Here is a 21,400-nt window from a genome sequence, read left to right as displayed (position 1 = left end):
TTTGAATCACCACAGTATAGCAGAAACCTGCCAAACTATATAAAAGTCTTTCTTTTCAGTCAGTTTTTTTTTTTTTTTTTTCTTTTCATATTTTTGATTTGGGGCTGAGCAACATAAATGAGGGCTATCTGAACTCCACTATGGAGGACCAAATTACTCAAAATTAAATAATTAAATAAATAATGAATTCAATAAAACAACAATTTAACACAAATCATTAGACTCACTCTTTCTTGTCAATCAAACCATATACGATTATGTAAGTTCTCTTTTATCCTAAACACTGATGACATAATATGGCCTCTTGTACTTTTAAAAGAAAAACATGAAAATAACAATATACCTTTAGATATCAAAGATCAAAGCATCAGTTAAATTTAAAGAGGATTCTGCTGTACAAAATATTTACAATGAATGTGAAGGCAAAAAACTAAAAATTCTTACTCTTATCTTACAGTTCCCCCCCCAAAAAAACCCCTGCAAATTCATAATGTACCCCGTTTTATGGTATACCCAGTCAAGCATGGCTTATTTTCACCCTTAACTCCTAAGATTCATCAGAAAATAAAATGGTTCATAACATCTGTATCTTCATCATGTTTTAATATTTTATCATCAGGCCTTTGCAGAACTGTACAAACCTCACAATTCTTAATATGTGATCTCTTTGGATTTCAGCACAATATTGCAGTCATACACATACTTCAGGACACATCGTACTGTCCAGTGAATGCTGGAGGGAGATATGATTCGATTATTTACGAGGCCCAATGGCATTATTAGCCACAAGACAGAAACGTCAACAGATTGCATCGCAAGTCTTATGATCAAGCACATTGTTTTTATTTTCCCCTGGTTCATGTGACAATTTAATCCTCTGGTAAAAAGAATTGCAGAAAGAATGCGATATAAACAGTGTATTCACTGTGAATGTGCAGTAAATTCAAATCATTCAATGCAGTCATAGTGCCATGTCATTAGAAAATCAGTTCCTGTCAATAACATTTACTCATTAACAGGTTTAAAAGAAATGATTTTGACCAATACATAAAGTTCAACCAATGCATACTTGGTAAAACATTTGGAAATACTTAATGACCTTCATCAAATAAAAACAAGGACCTTCATAAAGTACTGTGCAAAAAAAAAAAAAAAAAAAAAAAAAAAAATTATATTCTTGTATATGGGGTTACATTAGTTTTTTTTTAATAGAAAATCTCATGTATAGGAATGTCTGCATGAGATAGTGAATATAGTAGGGTCAGGGCTGTTTTCATCAGGCCTCTGATAGTTAACCAGGACTAGTTAAGAGCATAACCCCTGAGCGTAGAGCATCAACTACCATCATTGGCCTGATTCTGCTCTACACGCTGCTGTTTTCAAACCCTAATAGTCCACAGTGCACCATGAACATAAATATACAAGGGTGAATCTCACAAAATCTATCATGAATAGATCATATTTCAAAATATAAAGAAAATAAAATTATATTTTGCATAAATAAAGCCTTTTTTTGTGCCATTAAGATTCTTTGCATCATTTTTTTTTCATGAAAATTACGTACTGTATTTCCCCCTCATATTTATTTAATCGGCACTGTCAAAAATCTCAAAATATATTACTTATATATGTCACAATAGTATTTTTACAGTAAAAATATTTCACTTATACCCCAGTCGTTAAACAATACAGAATAAATACGCATTTACGCAAAATATAATTTCAGGTTGAAATCAATTTTCATGAGATTCACCCACAATCTCCTTACATTTCTTGCTGTACATTTATGCGTACAAATAAAGCACATGTCGTCCTACAGCTCTATGAGGGTATTTATGATATATTCACAGTGTAACGAGCAAGAAATAGCATATTGATCTGTTGAGACTAAGTTGAATGAGCTTAATTTCACTGTATTAAGCAGTTTGATAATTATATAACATCTCTAAAAAGTACAATAAGCGCAGAAGTAACCCCACACCAGGACAGTGGCTTATTTGCTTTTCACCACTTCTTTGTATAGAAAATGTATGAAAATAATGATGTAGTGCTTGGATTTAGCCCGTCCTCCACACAGAAGCTACAGAAGGAGAGAACTTTCATCACGTTGTAGAGCTGAAATAATATTTGATGATAAGAGTTTATTTCATATTTATGTTGTGTACACAACAGCACTGAGGAAAATCATGCAACAGTCTGTTCTGTTTAGTCTGAGAATAGAGTTTGTCCATGCCTCCGAATCGCACAGATGACCTTCATTTGCTCAAGTACATCTCATAAATAGTCCATTTTTGTTGTGTAAACAAGCAGCAGTTCCTGTTATCAAGTCTTGGTTTGATTTTTTACATTCAAAATAAAAGTACCTACAAACAGACTTCATTTTATGATTTGGCTGTATTCAAATGTGGAGAGGGAGCGAGAGAGCGAGTAGGGAAATCTCTCATGTAGTCGCCATTAAGTAGTGCGTCACCTGAGCGTCACTCAGAATCCTCTCCCGCAGTCGCTGCGTCCAGGGCAGCCAAGGCCTCGGCCACCATTGATTCTGTGACGCTCACACAATCGATCTCTTTCTCTTTCTTTTGCTCTCCTATCACAATCGAGGGCTCTTTCTCTTCTCTCTCCTCTATCGTGAGCTTTGTGTCTGCTGAGGAGAGGCTTGTACTGCTGGTATGCATGTCCACCGACAGCACGCTTTCCTCATCGGCTGTGTCCGGAGTACCGGCTAGCCTGCTCTTCCTGTCCTCGTCTTCTTCCTCTTGTCCATAGGGATAACCATCCGATCCCTCTGTACCGTCTGTTATCCCACCGCCGCCCAGGCCAGAGTCTCTGAATCTCTCCTCTCGCTTACCCGGTTCCGTTCCCAACATCGACTCGTCCTGTAGGAGTTGGTTGCCGCGTAAGTTTGGGACGGCTTTTATGGGTGTCCCCTCGGTCTCGGGCTGGAGGATGTATAGGCTCGGGTCACCCTCCGCTGGGCTCGATCGGATCTGCTCGCCTGGAATATTAGCATGGAGTCGGTTGATGTGGTTGTTGTCTATGTCGAGTTTGGTTGAGCTGGGGTGGGTGCTGTATCCCAGGTTGTGGAAGCCCTGCTTCTTTTGGATGTGGTCCGCCTCCTCTGGGAATCTTTGAGACTGATACAGAGAGCTGCTGGTGGGGTCCCGCTTTCGACCAGGAACATCTACAGGGACTGAGGGGTCATAGATGTAACTGAAACAAGAGGAGAGTTGAGGAGATGGTTAAATTAAATTACTTTTGGTGGCCTTTTTTTCAATACACAGCATCTTTTAAAATACTGAAATAAAATCTGTCTAATAATGGATTACTGTATATATTACTTCATATATCTGGTGACTAAAGGTACTTTACAGTGGTGAAAACATGTATTGCAGATGGAATAGGAAAACATCAAATAGTCAAATCAATATTTTACAGAGGAATTCCTGTCGTCCCCTCCACCCCATTTTCCATTGGCTTTTGGATAATTGCAGGGGGGGGTATCATTTAATTAAGAAATGATTCTTATGATTCTTTTGTTCAAGACAATCTTCACAAATTAACACAACATTAAGAATTTTGAAGCCTAAATACATTTGCCAGAAGTAAATAGTTAACCTAGAATGGACCAACACCATTATCACATGACTTTTTTGATACAATTCTTTGGATCTTTAAAATCTACAAGTTGGAAATTTCAGTTAAAAAAAGTTTGCAAGAGCAAAAGTATAACACAACAAGACTATAAAAGCAGACAAAATGTTTTCCTACTTGGCATGATGACGTTTAATGTCCAAAGTTTAATAACATTTGTAGTCCCATTTAGCCACTTGCTAGCAACTGCCTTTTTCAAGATGTGAAAGCTCAAAGGGATAGTTATAGAAATTATCTCTTAGCGCTTCCCCATTCATTATTGCGTCAGGTCAGAGTTTAATCTTCTGCCGCAAATTGGTGCATAGGGCCGTCTGCCTGAAGCTAGTTATTTTACTTTAAAGTTTTAAATATGGATATTTTTCTTACAAAAATCCATTGCTTTGTTTCAGAAGGCCTTTATTAACCCCTTGGAGCCGTATGGATTATTTTTTATGATCGATGGATGCATTTTTTCAGGCTTCAAAACACCCTTCACTACCATTATAAAGCTTGGAGGAGCCAGGATATTTTTATATACATCTCCGATTGTGTTAGTCTAAAAGGAGATAGTCATATACACCCAAGATGGCTTGAGGTGTGTGAGTAAATCATGGGATAATTCTCATTTTTTAGTAAACCATCCCTTTAACAATCACGAGTAGGGCATTACTGATGTATTTTATGTCAGATAAAAAAAAAAAAAAAAGTCAAAATATCTTGAACTTGTGGAAACCACAGACCTTATTTCAGCAATTAACCAAAAACCCATTGACTTCAGAACGATGGAAGTTCAAAAATGCTAACTGCTTTCTGGGTTTTAGGACTCATTCCTGCAACACTCTCATAAACACATTTTAACCAGCTTGTCAAGACCATTAGGATCATTAGAAACTTCCAGACAGATGTTTTGAAGCAAGAAGGTGGCCCTCCAGGAGCAGGATTGGACATCCCTGTACTATATTTATACTACCCTAAATTCAATTTCAGAGACATTGGTTTCTGACTGTGAAATAATCAGTAATTCAATTCAATTTTGATCACAGTCTAGATGCATTTCTGCAAATTTTCTTGATGTTTTCTATATAGCCATTTATGCAGACTGGGACATCATTATTTAAAAATGTACATTATTTTGAATATTTTTCTTTCCATGGCAGCCTATTTTTGTAGTATGATTGATTTCAGATTCACTTGCTTGCTCCTATATGACACATAAAACACTGTGGTTGGAAGCTGCAATAATATTCAAAAGTCTGTTCACAAACAAACCCAATTCTTATCCATTTATCCTCCGTACAATCTTGACTGTCATTCCAAATATTCATCTATAAGTTCTTGCTGGTTGTCAATTTCGTAATTATATACAAAATACGGTGCCTTTTTCTATTTTTTTTCTTAGGGGTGGCGGAGATGTAACCTGATATGCGCAGGGCATTTCAATGCACTCATAATTTGCATAGCACTGGCAAACGGCCTTACTGACGAAAGCACAGTCAGTGTAGCGAAACGACATTTATAAAAACAGGTCTATGAGTGATAACATTGTATCCTGTCCTATTTCCTCTTGTAGGGATTTGTTTTTCCACCTTATGGCATAACAATATTTCCATTTCTATCTTTACACCAAATTACACCATACACAGGCAGTAAACCGGGAGAGAACAAGAATTGTGAAAACAACAAGAGAATGAGAGACATGTATCAAAAACTTGTGTGTGTGTGTGTGTGAGCGCGGCAAAATGTGCCTGCTGTATTTGTGTCAGACGCTTCCTGCTGAGATCCTTCTGTTTTTCACACCCTTTGCCCACTGAGAACCCAAATGGAAAAAGAGAGTCAGGTTATTCAGCCAATGTCAAACTCAAAAGATGTTCATGTTTTGTCTGTCCTTTGTGCGTCTCTGCTGTCATATTCCATACATTTACTGTATTTGATACAATTTATCACATGAGACTATTTTCATTTTACAGCTTCATTATAAATTCTTCACATGTTTGAGCACCTATTTCTGCTGAAATCCATTTCAGATTAACAGTTTAAGGGTGGATAAAATGGAATTTTCCACTCTACCCGATAGGATAAAAAGTTTTACCCTTAGTAAACATTATCCCTATAAAACAACACACACTGCCTAGTAATGTGAGCCGTTTTTTTTTTTTTTTTTTTTCCTGGTAAAAGTTACAACAGAATAGAATGCTAATGTTTATCAGCAGCAGGATATGACATAATGCAAGAAAAGCCTAAGAACTCTTCACAATCTATCTACTATAAACAGTTCCCAGACTGCATACTTTTCCCTGTGGATTTTCAAAAATCTACATCTTTTCACCTATATTCCCACAACCCCTTGTGCAATGTAAGAGGGCGATTTTGTGATGTTTGACTTGACTTTAAGTTGAAGAAAAGTGGTCACCGCAATTTTAAATACATGAACAATACAAATTGTAATACATTTTTGTATTGTTTTTGGACTTTTTTCACAATATTTTATAGGACAGAAGAATGCAGACAGGAGAGAAGGCAAAAGAGAGCCGCAGTGGGGTCAGGTCACAGTTGGACTCGAACCTGGCTGCTCATAAGCCAACTGCACAACTGTGCACAAGCCACTAACAAACATGCTAGTTTCTATGACAGAGTTCAAGATGAATGTTTTCATTACTACTGGAGCTGCCAGTTTGTCAAGTTGCAAACGATTATTAAACACCAAGCACAATTATGCAAATGCGGCAGTCCGAATTCGCTCACTTGTTTTCATTCACTTCCTCAAGCAAACTATATTAGTGTCGTAATGTAGGGAATAGTGATTGGGTATAGGGGTTGATTCTGAACAAAACTAAGCTAATTTCACATTGCCAGTCCAAATCCGATTATTTGTGTATCTAATTGTGTATTCTGATCTAAAATTATTGACTGTCCACATTGTGTATTGACACTGTTCAGATCCGATTTGGGTGTCCATGCTGCTCTTTTATTTTCCGGAATATCTGCATTGGTTTCTATGGCAATGATGTTGCGTTGGCAGGTGCACGGCAAAAACAACAACAACAACTGCAACATGGAGGGGTTTGCGATACATATGTTGTAATGTGTACAATGTGTAGCCGCCCGTCGCGCTGGACTACTGTGTCTTATGAGGCTGCTGTATGTGTGGCTTTATTATGTGGTATCGTCTCTGCCGGTTTCAAAACATTTATCAGTTATATTGTCATTTTCTGCTCGTCCAGCATTTTGCAACAACACAACCTTGTTTCTTTATGTTTTATGTGGCGTGAGAAAGTCATAAACCACGCGCAATCTCAGACCAGAACAGTCAGACTGAAACAAATTTCATGATTTTTATTTTTTTTTTTGCCATTCACACTTGCTAAATCTGATTTCAATCTGATATGCACAAAAACTGTATTTGGACTGACTGCCTGAACGTAGCATTAGGCCTATATGCAGATGCAAACAGTAAGTCAGAGATTTCTAATTCTGCTCCTGGGATCGAGGGCCACTTTTCTGAAGATATTAACTCCACCTGCTCCAAAAAACCTATTTGTATATTTCTTGTGATCCTGAAAACCTTTATTACATGGTTCATGTGTGTTTAATTAGGTTTAGAACTAATTTCTGCAGGAAGGTGGCCTTGCAGGAGCAGGATTGGACCCCTGAAGTATGTGAAAATGGGCCTATGGTATCAAAATACAATTTTATGTAGTAGTACATCCTTATACTATCTTGCTAAACACTTAGAATTGTACATTTTCATATCATATTAAATCGAGTTAAAATGTGTGGGTGTTGTTCAGCAGATTTGAAACGATGCCAACCAGACTACATGTTAAATGCCATAAGAAAGCATGTACTTGTAGTATTTGCATGAGGCAATTCTTGCAGCTTGAGCTAAGCCCAGAAATGTGACATTCTGAGCAATTAAAGAGCAGTTTGAGAGTGTGAATAATATGTGTGTGTATTTACTCTGAATTACTGTGAACTCCTTGCATCAATACAACCCACATATATTTTGAAGTATAAGATATAAACCAAAAGAATACTGACAGGGAACAGAGCATTACTGAATCACAATTTCAACCAAAAACTGACCTCAGGTCAGCTTTCAAGAGACTACAATCTGAATAACAGCAGCTAAATGAGAAATATCAGGATCTTCAGGACAGAATACTTGAGAATAAAGAATCTCTACCATTTATACATTTTGTCTTACCTTTTTATCATCCTACAGCAACTGCAACCCATCTGGACAGTTGTGTAGAGAACCTGTAGAGACAAAAAGGGGTCACTGTTTGTGCCTGTCGAATGACATTCTAGAGATTGTACATAAACTGTACTTACTACTTACCTTACCATATATGCTTTTATTTATGCTTTTTTAAAATACTGTCAAATTTTTGAAAGTAAAATTGATAAATTACAATGAAAATTTACAGTGAAAAATAGTAAAAGGACATTCCCAGAAGTGATTATATTTAAAATTTTGTTTTGTGTTGCATGTTGTTATTTATTTCATGTTTATTTAATTATTTTATAGTATCTTGTGTATAACCCTGTGTACCGTCTACATATTGGCCATGTTTTATGAACAGGCCACTTATGAAAATCTCTCATTAATCATCAATTGTTCAAAACCTGTACAGTATGAATTTCTTTCTTTTGCTGAACACAAAAGTTGATATTTTGAAGAATGTTGGTAACCAAACAGTTGATGGGCCCCACTGACTTCCATAGTATGGAGAAAAAAAAAAAAGAAAAAAAAAAAACTTTATGGAAGTCAACGGGACCCATCAACTTTTTGGTTACTGACTTACTTCAAAATATCTTCTTTTATGTTCAACAGATGAAAGAAATGACTACAGGTTTGAAACAGAATGACAGAGTTTTCATTTTTGGGTGAAATCTCCCTTAAAGGCACAAAGCAGATTTTGGTAGTTTAAGTAGTGGTATATTAACAATATATAACAATGAAATATAAGCTGTAAAATATACACGCACCAATAATACCTAAAACCTTGTTACCATTTTTTAATGGCGAATTAGAAACGTTATAATTATTTACCATAAATTTAACAGGACATATATACGGTGTACTTGTAGACTGTTGTGTGGATTGAAATGTGCAAGTTACATTTGTTAAAAAGGTATTTGAAGAATGAAGTGTTGTGCCAGAGCTCGGCTGCTGAATCAGTGCTTAGGAGAGTGAACATGATTTCAACAAAGGGCTATTCAGTAGCTGTGCTAATTCTTCACCTCAGCTATTGGAACATGTGGACGTGATCACGGTTATATCAGTGTAAAGAGACCTGCTGACACGGGAGAGAAATCGGAACCACTGAAGGATAAACTTAAAGTCACCAAACCCTGTTAGCGAACAACTGCGAACCATTGCAGACCATCTTCACAAGCGTACTCGGGTACATTTTACTTGTGCACACCAACCAAATGAACAAAAACATGGGTCTCCACTAAATGTGCTGTTCCTTTTTTCAAACTCCACCTTTCAAAGATAGCACATATACCCTGCATCCCAATGTCCATACTATCCATTCTAAATAGTATGTGAGATTAGAATAAGTGTATCCCAAAGCATAGTATGTTGAAAATAGTATGCCAGAAGTCCCTGGATGGTCTAAAGGCTAATATTGCGCACAACCCATTGCACTACAAACACGAATTAAAAAAAAACTACAAACATGGCAGATGTGCACGGCCGATGGTTAAGTAGAGAGATTCAGATAAAGAGGTTTGAGTCAACATTTAACCTGATAAAAAATATTATTTAATGTTATCTGTGTTATATTTCATCTGCAACAACAATTTGAACTTTTATAAAGATCTGTTTGGCTTTAAAATGCCTCATTATGCAAAAATATGAGGAGAGTTCTCTGCATGAAAGACCTACGGCTGTCAGATCAATGTGCTACTTTTCTCTCCAATACAATAGGAAATTAAATAAAATGAAATTAAATAAAAAATAAAATCTAAAAAAGTAGGCTAATTAGATTGCAACACTAATGTCAGCAAACCCATATGTGCACAATGACAGGCAGAGAAGTGCACTGATTGGCTAATGTATTCAGATTCTGTTGTGCTATTTACACAGAGACAGGTGTGATCTCTTAGAACAACTATTTCAGTAATATCTGTGAGGCAATATAGGGACATTTCATTTTGTTTAATAGTAACATGACATATGAAGTCAACTTGACATATGATATTGTCAGGTATATGGCTTCAGGACACAAGGAAGGACAGTCATATGCATTTGTGACATTCTGGATTACTCCTTACAGTGCTCGGTCAAATAAAATGTTATTAATACATCCACATTTTGTGAAGAGCAACACAGATGGGTTGACCTTTCCATGGTCTGTCGTGCCATTTCAGGCTTTGGCATTTCTTGTGCTCTTTATGAGCAAGTTGCCTTGTAAATAATTGATAGTTCAGTCTGAGGGAAAAAAATCCATCTAATAGGACAAAGACACTCCCAGACTCTCTCTCTTTCTCCTGAGAGAGACAGCAGAATGGAAAAGTCACCTCAAATGTTATATATGTTAGAGACCAATAAGAGACCATTTAAAGCCGAAAGAGAGCAATGCAGAAGAGATCAATATAATTACATTGTGAAGACTGTTTACATCAGTGTCGTTTTAATACTATTTCGTTTTAGTAATTTTATGTAGTAGTTTTTTTTCGTCTTTTAATAGTTTTAATTTAATTAATTTAATAGTTTTCATTTTAATTTTAGTTAACAGCACTGTTTTACAAGACATTTTCATTTAATTATGACGAATTCGTTGCATAACGTGATTGAAACAAAGACAAATAAGTCAAAATTTAACAGGTATATCAAGTTGGGCAATATTTGTTGTGCAGGTTTACTGATGAGCCAGTCACTGTGACAGAAAGGCAAATGGTTTAACAAGTGGAAAAATTCAAAACACAGTGCTATTAGACTAGAATACTCTACTGCGAACTAAGTCAACATGACGTCTGTATGTAAAAGAAATCAAATATTTATTGTCTTGAATGCAAGTAAAGAAGAACATTTTAAAATAGAATTGATTAAAAGCTAACTAACAAGTTGGTTTGATGTACACTGCCCTCTAAAAGTTTGGAAACACCCCTGGCAAAGTGTGGTTTTGGAACGATATCAGCATAAATCCTTACATTTTTTGGTGCAAATACACTACAGTAACTTGACATTAACATTGAAGACCAGCAATAATCATTTTCATTTTGATTACATAATAATGGTAATATATACATGTCGAAATCAGACATGCCCCTTTGCCAGCTGTGATGCCTGGTTACTGGTTTAAACTTGGCCCAGGTTTGTAAAAGATTTTTGGGTCAGCACACCTTAATAGCTTCAACAACTGATTGCCAATTAAGTTTAGAATACAATGAACCAATTAGAACCCAGTTTAGGTCAGCTGCTGCTAATGGTGCATATTGATGAATCGAAAATTTATGTATAAACTGTTTATATAATAAAATATGTTTTCGTAGTTTGTGTTGTCCTTTATCAGTGCAAAATTATCACAAATCAAAAAGGATTCATGCCAATATTGTCCAAAACCCCACTTTTCTAGGGCGTTTCCAAACTTTTGGAGGGCAGTGTATATATGAAATTCATACAATTATAAGTATACTGTAATTCTATTCACTCTATTATTAAGCTACTCTATTCATAATTTGGAAGACATTTATACACAAATTATCCTAGAACGTATAGCTCACACTTACAGCTCTCAGGCCATTGCCATGGACACAAGAAACTGGCTAGAGCTTTGCAAGGTGATTAGCAGCCAGATGTGGTACACAGCAGACACCTGTTTGACAGCAGGGATATAACACGGGCACCTGGCAACCTCTTTGTTAGCTTCTAGGGATTATTGCATTTTACAGCAGTCAACATAGCACACAGTCTTCCTTTCCATCAATACACTGACATTGATAAAACGTGGCTATGTAGTAGAAATGTAAAAAAATTTATTTTGTTAATAAAACATCATGTAACACAAGTTTGCGAGGAACACTTTCAAATTATGTACGCAGCCGACTCACTTTTGTTCCTTGACAGTTTTCTGCATCCTTCTGTCACTCTGACTCCTCACTATTGGCTGGTTCCCATCCTAGCTAGGGATACGGGGAAAGTACTCGGGCCAAATCCCTCGCTCGGACCCCTCCCCTTGGACAGCATACTCTTTTACTATGTCTGATTATTTGTAAGTGTGAACTCGTGCTATGCCTTCCCTATTCAACTTACGAAAAAAGCTCAACTGACGTGTTGCCAGTTTACACTTTCTTCATAAGTTGAATATGTAAGTTGGTCTGGCGGAAGCTAGATATTTGACTTCGCAACTTGTTAAATATGGATATTTAACAAGTTATGAATACTTTATTAACCCCCCTGGAGCCCAAAGCATCAGGATATTTATTAAAATATCTCCAATTGTGTAGAATAAGAATAAGAAAGTCTTATACACCTAGCAGTGGCGGCTGGTGCTAAAAAATTTTGGTGGGGCACAATTAAGAAATAGAATTAATAGAAATGCAGGAATTAATAGGCTAATTGTTAAATAATCATTTAACAAGTGATATAATAATGTATCATTACTAATCTAAAACATGAAAAATTCTGTATTTAAGGCATGCATAGGACTGGGATCTAAAAAAAAATAAATATCTGTATTTAATTTAAAAAAAAAATGTATTTCATATCCTGCCCAATATTGTCCTAGAAACAATGTTCATATTGAAGGCTATAAAAACAAACATGAACTGTGTAGTATGGATCAAATAACATTAGGCCTAGGCTATATTCTAAAATTGTAACTTTACAATGTAAAATCAAAATGTTTTTTAAAGCAGAAGTTAAATACACTCAACTAAAAAATGAAAATAAATAAAAACAAAAGAACAGACCCATTATTATTATTTTGAATACCCTACAACAGTCACTTTACACAGTTACTGCTATAGTACAAATACACTTAGTTGTATTTTCGAAATTGTACATATGGCATAATTATGTTCGCCAACAAAAACAAATTTTCAACTACAAATATTTTTAGCAAAATGTATTTTACTCAGATTGAACTCCGTCTGTTTGACGCGCATGCGCGCGGCGGCGCTCGTTCACGGAAGTTTGTGCTTGCTGAAGACTCATCCACGCCTGACTGCAAAATGGAAATATTTTCTCGACTTTCTAACATTTGCAGATGGAGAATATATCTGTGAAATGTAAATAATGGACTGAGAAAATTATTGGATGTCACTTCATCTTAAAGAAAAATATTAATGGAGGTATGTTTGTTTTCGCTACACAAGTAAAGTTTACGTATGATGACGAAAGCACGTTAGTGCGAGCCCTCCCGGAACCCATAGAGATTGCATTGCAGTGCCTGCAGTTCGAAAAAAAAGTTCTTTGAATGGAAGTCTATGGGAGTAGTCGGGGCAAATCTCGGCCAGACTGAAATTGCCCAAAAAGAGGCGGTACTCCACAGAGCGTGACTCGATGCTGATTGGACTATATCCAGAAGCAGAACACACAGCCTAGCAGTGACAGCTAGCGTAACTTTGGTTGATGTGATTGAAAAATTCGTCCCTTTCTCACTTTGGTGGTGCGTTGCCCTATTGCCCTAATGAAGAAACCGCCCCTGACACCTAGGATGGCTTGAGTGTGAAAGCTTGGGTTAAGTTTCATTTGAAAGTCAAATTTACGGAGGCGTTGAAGGCCTTTATTAACCCCCCAGAGCCATATGAAGTACATTTATGATAGATGGATGTGGATGGAAGCACTTTCTTCAGCTCATACTCGTTGATCCCGCTCACTTAAATTATAAAGCTTGGATGTGTCAGGATATTCATTAATATATCTCCGATTGTGTTCATCAGAAAGAAGAAAGTCATATACACCTACAGAAGGATGGCTTAAGGGTGAGTAAAGCTTGGGGTAATGTCCATTTGAAAGTGAACTAATCCTTTAATGGGCAGAAATACAAAAATACTGAATTTCGATTTGTAGTTTTAAAAAAAGACAAATTTAGCAGACAAACAGGGATATCTGAGTGCAGATAACGAAGAGGAGTACAAATTGTTAATTTACATATACTAGCACTGACATTGCACCAACACAAATATGGTTGAAAATCAGCAAAATTACCATCTAAATCCATCATGAATTTCAGCCCTAACCATACTCTTTAAGAAACACATTACAAGATCTTACTAGAAGCTCTTATCAAAGATGACCAGAAGATTAACAGATTGCAAGAGAATTTGACAAGAAGTTATGATGAATGGCATATCCAGGGAGATTACTGTAGATTGCGGGCTGAAACCGAGGCAGATTGAAATCTGAGCTATATGCCATTGGCAGACATTTTTCCATTGGAATAAATTGGAGAAGGGAATTTCTCATCACTGTAGAATGTGTGCCCTCCAGCTCAGCTTTCTGGCCTGCACCTTGAAAGTGACAAATGCTTAATCTCCTGCAACAAAATGAGGGGGCTTTTCCATTCCTCAGCCCTTAACCTATAAGACACACACACAAGCAGGTAGGCATTCACACACACACACACAGCGATGGCATTAAATCACAGACTTACGTATTTAAGCTCAAAGGCAGACACACAGTTTTACTGATCGACACACACACACACAAATACTTTTTAGAAGATGCTCTACTCTGAGCATTACTCAAACGTTTAAATCCCTTCAACTGGTTCAGCTGCATTGTGTGCCAGCACAAACCTACACACATGCACTGGCCTTCCACAGCCAAGATAAACAAACACACAAGCCACTAACGGTTCATTTCCTTTCAATTTGTTGAGAACAATTTGAAGCAAACAGGCAGATAAACCAGTATGAAGAGATAATTAGAGCTATTAATGACCAGCTGATTTCACTTATACAGCTCTGACACACTGAAATCCTCTCACAGACACCTGTAAGAGGCTGCCATATTCTTGTTTTCTTTTTATTATTGCTTCATAGAAATCAGCTTATAATTGGGTGTTTGACCTTTTTACACTCTCACTAGTTTGTCTAATTTGTCTACTAACATTTTTCAACTGTACATACATGAAGAATTCTGTCTTTTTTTTTTTTTTTTTTGTAAAAGACTAACATTTCCAACCACATATCAAATTATATTTTGAGTGAAATGGCATTCTGTGGTGGAAATAACATTTCAAACCTTTTTGGAATAAAATGACCAGCTCCTTTGTTTTGCTATGGCTCATTTCATAGCTAGAATCGTATGAATCGAACATAAAATGAAATAATATAATTACAACTTGGAAATGATTCACAATAAAATAAAAAATCTGTTTACATGTGATATTTATCTTGCTGTTTCTTTTCTTTTTAAACACATGTCAGGTCTCATATTTCACTGAAACGGTTCACATCTTGGTACATTAACTATTTACAAAACTTTATTCAGGGCAGTTGTTGGTCCTGATGGAAATGACACTGAGGTGACAATTTATGAAAAAATTATGCAAATAAAAAGTTTTGAAATGGTTTATGATTATGTAACCATTTAGTTAAAATCATTATAAATTTAGGTTAAACTTTATTTTAAGGTGTCTTTGTTACAGTGTAATTACACATTTAAAGGATTAGTTGACTTTAAAATTAAAATTAAAATTACCACAAGATTTACTCACCCTCAAGCCATCTTTGGTGTATATGACTTTATTCTTTTTGATGAACACAATCGGGGTTATATTATTATTAAAATTATTAATAAATGTCCTGACGCGTCCAAGCTTTATAATGGCAGTGAATGGGACCAACTACATGTAACGTGTAACACGGACACTGTGAAATAAAGTGTTACCTAATTTTGTGTTGTATAATTTATTTATTTATTTTTATTAAATAAGATTATTTTATATGTGTTGTTTAAGAACGAATGTCTGGCTCTGGGACAAGGGTAAAATAATAAAATCCATCTATAAACGGCGTTTGAAAAGCATGAATGATAAAAGGCATCGCAAGAAGTTTTCAAGACATTTTAGGGTGCTTTCACACTTGGTTCGATTGCCTGTTCCGAACCTGAGATTGATTGCTCCCCCCCTGGATTGTGTTCACATTATATTGGGTCCCAACCATGTTCATGCGTTTGCATCAAAGCAGGAGCTGACGTAGAAGGCGGTGGCAAAATGCATAGTGTTACTCACTTCACTTTTATATTTTGGATTTTGAACCTTTGGTTTTGTCAGCACATAATGACACTTGCGTCCATCTGCCGTGAATGTACTGCAAATGTTCTAATGAGCGCGAGAGTCAATTTCTGCTGAAGGCGAGCAGAAATTCTATATTCATTCTCTATGCTTGCAGTGCATCAGTGTCTATAGCTGAAAAAAGAAAAAAAAAACACACTCAGCTTCTTTACATTACATCCACACTATTTGTTGTGTGCATCTATTTAATGTACGAGTGAACAGGAAGCTGATCTCTGTTGTGGCAGCACCTCACTTTAGTCTACTAGTCTAAAATGCTGGTTTATGCTATCAGTCAAAACATTACACAACCCTTTTCACCCGAACACAGGAAAGAAACAAATTTACATTTCTACAGATCAAACGCACACACAGTTCTGGGTCATTAACAAGGACTTACATTTAGGTATACGCCTCTAGGATAATGGATTACTGTTAAACACTATTTTTGACCTTAACGACAGGGCCAATGTATCACTAAGTGCATTGACTAATACACAAACAGAGAGAGAGGGATGGTAAAGGATATTAGGTTATCCACCAGCACGGTGTGTGTGTGTGTGTGTGTGTATAACTGAGTGTTGGATGATGTGTCTGTCTTGTACAGGTGGAGGGTTACTACATAGAGGGATCAGATTCATGAAGGTGTGGTTTAGACACAAGTGGGAAAACTGGTTTAGCATTTTTTTTCCCCTCAGTATGTGTTATGCTCTCGTTCATTTTTATTTATGCCATATGGACACAGACAGATGGCATGGAATTGACAAGGGTCATTAACAATCAAAGAAACATGAAGAATCCATCACAAAGCTGGAAACATTTAAAAGTGTAATTTCAGTTAAATAAACATACAGAAAGGGGAATATTATCTGGTTGGATCTAAATATAACTGACTTTCTAATGGCAAACATCTTTCACACATTTCTCCATATCTTTGGACTAGCTAAACATCACATCCATGTAAAATATAAATGCGTTCAAAGCTCCTTTTAAATATGTCTTGTAAAGCGACCAAATATGGGTGTGTTGCTCTGGACACTGTTGCCATGGCCTCAATACCAGAAGACCAGCGCGTGCAGAATCAGCCCTCTTGAGAATGCCTATATCATCAATTAATACTGTGCTAAATATACAAAACAAGGATCCACCTTACATCCTGTGAGAGGCATCTCCAAACACACACACTGCTAGCTATTATTCAGCTGTTTCAGTTTATGATGTTTTTTTTTTTTATGTTTTTAGTGTTTTTATGTTTATGGGTTTTTAGTCATACTGACAAAACAGAGTCATTCTTTTGTATTTAGTTGCTTGTAGCACTAAAATTGCAACATCTAGTCCTCAAATGCCGCTTCCTTTTACACAAACACTTATTGTCTTATATCTGATAAAAAAAATATCTGATTATCGTAATCATGTACATAAATCGAGTTAACAACCTTGCATTATATCAAGTGAAATTGTGAGGTTGTTACTTTAAGATTTCTACCTCATCTGACCATTGAAAAATACTTTTATAACCAAAATGTAGTTAGGTTGATGCCTAATAAATAATATTTTAACTTGAATAAAACCAGTTACCATATGAGAGAATAATACAGCCTTTAAAAAAAGTGCACTTTTTTTTTGTATGTACCAAAAAAAAAGAAGAAAAAAAAAAGGCTGAAATTCAGAAAGGTTAAAAACAGTAAATGAAGGATGCCTGGGAATCAAACTCTACAAATTCCAATTAGGTATCATTGGCAACTATATGTCCAGCTTCACTTAAAGGGTTAGTTCACAAAAAAAGGAATTCTGTCATTTATTACTTGCCCTCATGTCGTTCCACACCCGTAAGACCTTTGTTAATCTTCGGAACACAAATTAAGATATTTTAGTTGAAATCCGATGGCTCCGTGAGGCCTCCATAGGGAGCAATGACACTTCCTCTCTCAAGATCCATAAAGGTACTAAAAACATATTTAAATGGGTTCATGTGAGTACAGTGGTTCAATATTAATATTATAATGTGACAAGAATATTTTTGGAGCACCAAAAAAGCAAAATAACGACTTATAAAGTGATGGCCGATTTCAAAACATTGCTTCATGAAGCATCAGAGCACAAACGAACGAACCCTTTAAGAAATCCTGTTTTCAGATTATGTCTAGTATGATCGATTTGATATTATATTAAAGGGTTAGTCCACCCAAAATTCTGTCATTAATTACTCACCCTCATGTCGTTCCACACCCGTAAGACCTTCGTTCATTCTTCGTTCAAGATATTTTTTGAAGAAATCCATGAGGTATATGACATCCATAGACAGCAATATAAATCACCACCAAGTCCTGAGAAGTAGTAAAGACATCATTAAAACAGTCAACGTGACTACAGTGGTTCAAACTTAATTTTATGAAGCGACGAGAATACTTTTTGTGAGCAAAAACAAAACAAAAATAACGACTTTATTTAACAATCTCTTCTCTTCCCTGTCATTATCCTTAACGCAGTTTCTACAGTAAGCACAGTGAAGGCTTCTGTGTTTACGTACGAATGCCGGCTCAGTATTGGCCAAAGCTGATCACGTGAGCATACATGTGATGTTGACGCAGCAGCCGGCCAATAGCGCTGAACGTGAACAAAGTATGAGAATAATAGAAGAGAAGATATTGTTGAATAAAGTCATTATTTTTGTTTTGTTTTTGGGCAAAAAAAGTATTCTCGTTGCTTCATAACATTAAGATTGAACCACTGCAGTCACGTGGACTGTTTTAACGATGTCTTTAGTACCTTTCTGGACCTTGAAAGTGATGATTATATTGCCATCTATGGGCGAGTCATATACCTCTCAGATTTCATTAAAATATCTTAATTTGTGTTCTGAAGATGAACGAAGGTCTTACGGGTGTGGAACGACATGAGGGTGAATAATTAATGACAGAATTTTCTTTTTTTGTGTGAACTAACTCTTTAACTGTTATGTATATATATTTGCACTACCCTTCAAAAGTTTGGGGTGGGTAAGATTTTGTTGTTTTTGTTGTTAAGATGTTTTTGAAAGAAGACTCTTAATATACAGTATATTGAACTATATGATTGTGTTCTTACATAAAACATTATACAGTGCCATTTGAATTACAGTAAACGTTAAACCGACAACATAGCACCAAATCATCATAGATCATCGAATTAACATTTCCAATCATTTACATCTTGACTGCAGTTCCAAAATTAAATATACCAAAAAGGAGCTGCAAAACCTTCTTCAGTACATCTATGAATGCTGTGTTATTACATGGACTACACTTGAAGTCTACGCAACACTAGCGCTCATGATCAGAGATCCACAGTCATGGGATCACACAAGATGGAAGACGCATTAACACACAAGCCCTGGGTGGTTTGTGCATCACACAACACGCTTTTTTTTTTTTTTTACCAAAAAAAAATCCTTATCACCATTAAACGTGCTGTCCGTCCTTCAAACAGAGACGTGCTTACAAAGTGGGAAATGGCTAAAGGGAAAGAGATGGAGAGATTAAAACTGTGAATAGTGAACCATGGAAAACGGAGCAGCTTTGTGTTGCACAACGTCACGCTCAGATGCACAATGTAGGCTAGTCTGTGTACACACTAGCAGTGTAAATGTCAAGGTAAAATGCCGGAGCCTGATGGGGCACGAGGCCCAGTGGCCCTTTGTTGGGCACCTCAGACCACACCTTACTCAGTACAGCAGACCTTGCTCAAAAGTAAACAATGAGTCTTGACTGTAAACACCTAGACAAAGTGCATAAACCTGCTCAGTCCCCCCCTCACAGCTACTGTAAACATTAACACAAGCCTACCGGGCATATACATAGACGGACTACCTCAAAAAGGCTAGATTATACTTTACATTTTGAAAAGTATATCAAAATCACAAAACAAGAATTTTTGGTTGAGCTTTAAAAGTCGTCCCCTTGGAATTATAAGGTTCTATAAATTCACAATATTCACATATTCTTATTCTGTGGCAAATTATTTACATCATGTGATGTTTTTGGTAATGTTGAGTACATTTGGTGACTTTTTATTTAGAAAACAAAAAGGTTATATCTATAAAGTCCAATGGAATGCAAAAACTTTGAAGCTCAATATCGCAGAACTGCTCAGAATGCAGATAGAACCTTATAATTCCAAGGGGACGAAGTGTCAAAAATGTTTAAAATGATGTCATTTAATTCTCTATAATGTTCAAAAGTTTGGTAAGATTGTTTTGAAAAAAGTCTTACCGAAGCTGCATGATTCGATAAAAACTAACTTTCTATTTTAATATATTTAGTCCTGTGTGGTCAAAGTTGAATTTACAGCAGTCATTACTAAATCTGCACCTTTTACAAACTGCACACCTTCACCTATAAAGGTAAAAGACTACAACTACTGCCATCGGTTCACAATAAAAGTAATGGCAATGACAATAAATAGTGACTCAAAGGGAAACAATTCAATTACTCAGTGCACAGCTGTTAAAACCTCAATGAATAGGGAGATTTTCAGTGAATAACAACATACAATTCAGTCTGTTCTTCACACAAAGCTCTCATATAGCCTCAGAAGTCTTAAATAGTCACATGGACAACTTTTATCATATTTCCTTTGTCAATCACGGTTGTAATTGTAATTGCAGGGGAAATGTGGCTTAGCACAGACTCTCAACATTCTCCAACTGTGTTCCATAGAAGAAAAAGTGTAGATGAAAGAATTTTTTATTTTGGAGTAAAACTATCTCTTTAACAGTGCACGCGCAAAAAACTACACTACAACACCTCCATGACAAGGTAAACCCGTGTTTCTTCTGGCGTAGGCTACAAATACAGGCACAGTAGTAGCACATTTAAAATAGGTATTACCAAACACCAGTTAACTTATTGTGTTGTTTAACTCCCTCATATTCCAGAAAAAGCGATGATGCTGGCAAAAAAAGGTATTTTTAGTTTAATAAAGTAGACTTTATTTACTGTTTATGTTTTAAAGATGTATTTTCATATTGTCCAAACGTACATCCCGTCTACACTGAGCTCTACGCAACAGGTGAGAGGAAAAACTTCAGCTCTTATGTGATAAAGAAGCGTTAAGAGAAAACCTTTACCTGTTACACTGATGATGAAGGTGTGGCAGTTGTTTGCCAGAGGGGCTACAATTTCACAGATAACTCCGGCGTTCATTTATTTTCCCAATTCGTATCTCCTAATGTACTAAAACAGAAGCGAACTCAAGAAGCGAAGTGTCCCAAAAACTTCTTCCATGACCAGAAGACGTCGCGCGCACATCGCAGCCGTTTCCTCCTCCTCCTTCTTTATGTTTATTTTCCCCTTGTTTCTGCTTCCGAGTAGAGGAAGGTCCCCCGTGACTCCGCTCTGCCGTGCCTCCTGCACACGTCCATGTAAATTTCAGATGGCAGTCTGAGTCCAAGGAAGGGCCTGTGCTCGCCACGTTAATGACAAACCATGTGACGAGGGATCAGGAAAACGCAGCGAACTGGGAAACACCGTTTAAACCATTAGCACGCGGAGAAA

General features: G+C 36.4%; 1 protein-coding gene across 3 annotated transcripts; it reads right to left on the bottom strand.

Annotated features, from left to right (window-relative positions):
* Nucleotides 1–488: 488 nt before the first annotated feature.
* Nucleotides 489–21,382, bottom strand: zgc:194930 (uncharacterized protein LOC557813 homolog). Of its 3 annotated transcripts, none has more exons than XM_067401860.1 (4): nt 20,974–21,382; nt 17,676–17,812; nt 7,835–7,887; nt 489–3,210 (listed from the first exon to the last, which is right to left on the bottom strand). In XM_067401860.1, exons 2-4 carry the CDS (start codon nt 17,679–17,681, stop codon nt 2,478–2,480), a joined length of 792 nt encoding a protein of 263 aa, XP_067257961.1. In that variant the 5' UTR covers nt 17,682–17,812; nt 20,974–21,382; the 3' UTR covers nt 489–2,477. The 3 variants fall into 3 exon arrangements, with proteins under 3 accessions (XP_067257961.1, XP_067257962.1, XP_067257963.1); XM_067401861.1 differs by lacking the exon at nt 20,974–21,382 and adding an exon at nt 20,117–20,508; XM_067401862.1 differs by lacking the exon at nt 17,676–17,812 and having other exon boundaries at nt 20,974–21,330.
* Nucleotides 21,383–21,400: the final 18 nt, after the last annotated feature.

The sequence above is a fragment of the Chanodichthys erythropterus genome, chromosome 11, assembly GCF_024489055.1.
Source record: "Chanodichthys erythropterus isolate Z2021 chromosome 11, ASM2448905v1, whole genome shotgun sequence".
NCBI lineage: Eukaryota > Metazoa > Chordata > Actinopteri > Cypriniformes > Xenocyprididae > Chanodichthys > Chanodichthys erythropterus.
The sequence above is the reverse complement of the archived record's forward strand: the minus strand, read 5'-3'. Positions and strand labels throughout refer to the sequence as shown.

Excerpts from the sequence above, each read along its gene's own strand:
- zgc:194930 (XM_067401860.1), bottom strand. Across the intron at positions 3,211-7,834 it reads TGCTGTAGGATGATAAAAAG|TTACATCTATGACCCCTCAG; the intron begins GTAAGACAAAAT and ends CTCTTGTTTCAG.